This window comes from Stegastes partitus, unplaced genomic scaffold (assembly GCF_000690725.1).
Source record: "Stegastes partitus isolate 25-593 unplaced genomic scaffold, Stegastes_partitus-1.0.2 Scaffold1192, whole genome shotgun sequence".
In the NCBI taxonomy this organism is placed as follows: Eukaryota; Metazoa; Chordata; class Actinopteri; family Pomacentridae; genus Stegastes; species Stegastes partitus.
Window position 1 is genome coordinate 205,505 of NW_007578923.1, and position 3,883 is coordinate 209,387.

A 3,883-nucleotide genomic window follows, 5' to 3' on the forward strand; every position below is an offset into this window, starting at 1 on the left:
TGCTGATCAGATGTCAGAGCGTCCTGGTCATGTGTCTCCACCTTTCAGCCTCCTGACGGCTGATTTACGTTTCATCTCAGACTCTTACCGGCAGCATCCCGTCTGACAGCCGCCGTCTTCTGGCAGGTTGAGGATAAATCCTGAACAGAACTCAGCTCGGCGTGTCGTCACTCCTCAATATGCTGAGTGTTCTGCACTCAGAGTAAATGAGTCGAGTGTCAGAAGCAGGTCGGTGCTTCCTTTGAACTGCAGCTTCACCTCAGAAACCCTCCGACTGGAGCCTCCTCGGCGGCGTTAGCGTCGGCTCGTCTGTCAGCGTCTGAATCAACCTGGTGGCTGGTCGCCTTAAACCTCCTGAGTCACGGTTCATCTGTCAGACGAGGATCAGACTATAATCAGGGTAGAAACACATCTCGTCAGCTTTTAGGACTCAGTCTGTTGTTGTTTCCTCCTTTAAAGAGCTCAAAAACACTGAAAGGCTGCGTCTGAAATGTGATATTTCATTCTCTAGGTGCAGTATTTCAACTCCTTGTGCAACATTTCGTGATCGTGTGTAATCTTACTGTTCTGCCTACAATTATTGCAGGTTCTTACTGCTTTATTCCAGCTTTAAAGTTTATTATTTAGATTTAGAAGTCATGAATACGTCTCATTGCTTTTCTATCAGGAGCTGCTTTAATTCTCTAAAATCCAACACAGGGATTGACTTCAGGATGAATAAAGTTCTGCCTCATCCTATTAAATATTATTAAAAACATTAAAAACGGACAAAAAAAAAATCTTACAGAACTTTTTTCAAGCAAAATATTTATTTTACATGAATTTTTAACTCTTATCAGGAAGAAAAGTGATGCTTTAAAACACATTGCTGTTTTTTTTAAAAATTTTGTTCATTTTTATTCTAAATTAAAATCTTATTTTTGTAATTTTCTTTTTTTTTTTTTTAATCTCCAGAAATCTGTTCTTTCAAAACACCTTCAGATGAATCTTCTGTGAACAGGATGAGCTATTAGTTGATTTTAATATCAGAACATGAAGTCAGGACTTTATTTCTTGTTTATTCTCAGTTTCACTCCTTAAAAAACAAAGTTTGACCCCAACAATGTGTGTTTAATGATCAGTTTGAAGTGTCTGAAGTTGTCCAGATGTGTTCAGATCGAGGAGGAGACTCAAGCTGAAGATAAATCACATCCTCAAGTCGTTTTAATTAAGTTAACTTGAGTTTAGTTTTAAATCAACTAATGCAGAAACTTGAGTTTAAAACACACATAATTAAATTGATGCAACATTATTGTGTCACCGACAAAATGTTGTTTTTACCTTAAAAGCTTCGTCTAAATACGAAAATTTGAAAACCATTTAAACCAAATCTTTAAACCATGAATTTTTCCTCTTGAATCTCTTTCTACGCTGCTGATCCCCCTTTAAGTCTTTCAGATGATATTTCAACAATATTTACATGATTAAACACAAATTATTGATTTAAACATGATCAATGGATCAGATTAAATGGACCGCTTTGATTGGCTCATTAATAATTAATGAAGCAAATGTGCTCGTTTGTGTGAAGTCATTAATTATATACTAGAGAAGTTCTTTTGGCAAACAGCTTGTTGGTGTTTCTGTTCACACAAATATCGACATTAAAGGACAAAACAAACAAAGTGTTTAGTCGACCCGTCCATCAGCCCGACCTCCTCCCATTACCACCTGTATGACGTCATCAGCAGATTCAAAGCCCACAAACAGACAAAACTGCCAAAAAACCCACTTCAGAGTTCAGTTTTCTCTCCGTTCGGTCCGAGGCCGGTTCCTCCTCGGTTACAAACTAATGCACAACAATCCTGCTGAGTCGTGAAGTGATTCCTGCTGAGTCGCCGCTTTGTGCCGCCGGCCGGTCCCGACCAGAGGCTAAATCAAAATAAACACGGAATCAATAAAACAATCATAAATCCAGCTTAATAATAAATCAAGCGCGCGGCGTTGGGCTGCAGCTGAGTTATGACGAAGCCGAGCCGGAGTCAGAACCCAGAATTATTCTGAACCTGCAGCTCTTTGAGATCCGATTCCTGCTGCTGCTGCCTCAGAGGAACCGTCTGATCCGCTCAGAGCTCGGCCTTCAGATTTACCTCTAACCTAAAGCTCCTTTGTCTCGTCGGCTTTGACAGAGAGACATTCAGCTTTAAAGCGTTGCCGTGCCAACGCAGCCTCTCATGAGTCACGTCTGAGTTTATAAAGTTTAACTGATTTTACATTTAATTCACACCTTAGTTCAGTTTGATGAATCCATGAAAACATCACTAATTCACACCTGACAGCAGAAACCACTCATGAAATCCAGCTTCATGGTGAGTCTTTGTCATTTCGGATCAGCACCCGTCTCTGTCTCTGCAGCGCTTGGCGTCGGTCGGCCTGGACGCCAAGAACACCGTCTGCATCTGGGAGTGGAAACGAGGGAAGGTCCTGGCCACGGCCACCGGACACTCGGACAGGGTGAGGCTGCTCGCTGTCCCTCTGTGTGCAGTAATGAAGCCGTTTGTCTTGGTTAACCTGCGTCCTGTCCTGCAGATCTTCGACATCTGCTGGGACCCGTTTCAGCAGAACCGGCTGGTGAGCTGCGGAGTCAAACACATCAAGGTAAAGATCAGAACACACTCGTCGGGGCTTCTTTCTGTCGCTGTGTTGATCCCAAACAGGAGACGAGACACAAACCAATCCTCCATTTTCACCCAAACGCTGAATGACAAGAAGAAGCTCCTCCCACAGAACACCTGTGTCAACGGGCCAGGTGTAGAACTAGGCAGAAATAAAATACAGTGCTCAGAACTATGCTTTTAGTTTGTGTATAATCACCTGAACATGTGTGAGGTTAGAACGAGACGTTAATGTTTCCAGAGGAAGCAGGTTGTCCTTCATGTGTTTCTACGGTGGCCCAGAGTGGACAGACTCCGCCTCCAGAGAGCTGAGTTCATGATAAATTAATCTGCAACCCCCCTGGACAGCATTTAATCGTTTATTCAATGCAACTGTAATAAAAAAAAAGAATAAACAGAAGTGATTTGTGCACATATAAGAAGAAAACTAATCATCTATTTGAGGGTTGAAGGTAAATTTATGGTTTAATGAATGAAAACATCAGACGAGTCCTGAAGCTTTGAAATTTACAGCGAGGAGAAACTCTCTAAAAACGTGTTCATCGTATGAAACCAGAACAGAAACATCTTCGGTCCTTGCTTTCTGATCACCTCTGTGTGTCTTCTCTGTAGTTCTGGTCTCTGTGTGGAAACGCTCTCACGCCGAAGCGAGGCATCTTCGGCAAGACGGGCGACCTGCAGACCATCCTGTGCATCGCGTCGGCCAAAGACGACGTCACGTACTCGGGCGCGCTCAACGGAGACATCTACGTCTGGAAGGGCCTCAACCTGATACGAACGGTTCAGTCGGCCCACGGGGTGAGTCCAGAACACCACAGAGTCCTTCATGGAGGTTCTGGGCCTTTTGGTTTTCTTCTCATCTTCACTCACTGCAACATAAAGTCCTGCAGCTCCGTGGAAACAGAACAACCACAGCTAGACGTTAAGACGTTTTTATCCAGGATGACGTCCACGTAATGACTCCTCCTGCAACCAGGATGGTTTCTAGCAACACGAAACTTTGACCCCATTTTCCTCTAAAGCTAGTCAACGTGGTTCGGCTTGGCCCGACCCAACCCATGGTTCTGATGTTTGTAAAGGACAGACTAGAGAAGGAGTTAGCATAAATGACGCTAACCCAGCAGACGAGCATGAAACAAGAATATTTTGCAAACCTGACTTTAGCATTTAGAAGCAACCCTGCTGGTCTAAACCCTGGTCTAAACCCTGGTCTAAACCCTGGTCTAAAC

The 3,883-nt window shown here is 43.3% G+C and overlaps 1 protein-coding gene across 1 annotated transcript in view; it reads left to right on the forward strand.

Moving 5' to 3' along the window:
* The window catches only part of LOC103368688 (echinoderm microtubule-associated protein-like 6), a 79,945-nt gene that overhangs the window by 30,081 nt on the left and 45,981 nt on the right, over window positions 1–3,883 (forward strand). The window contains exons 3-5 of the mRNA XM_008297129.1: window positions 2,395–2,493; window positions 2,569–2,637; window positions 3,267–3,452. Coding sequence (XP_008295351.1) covers window positions 2,395–2,493; window positions 2,569–2,637; window positions 3,267–3,452 — 354 coding nt within the window. The remainder of the gene's footprint in view (window positions 1–2,394; window positions 2,494–2,568; window positions 2,638–3,266; window positions 3,453–3,883) is intronic.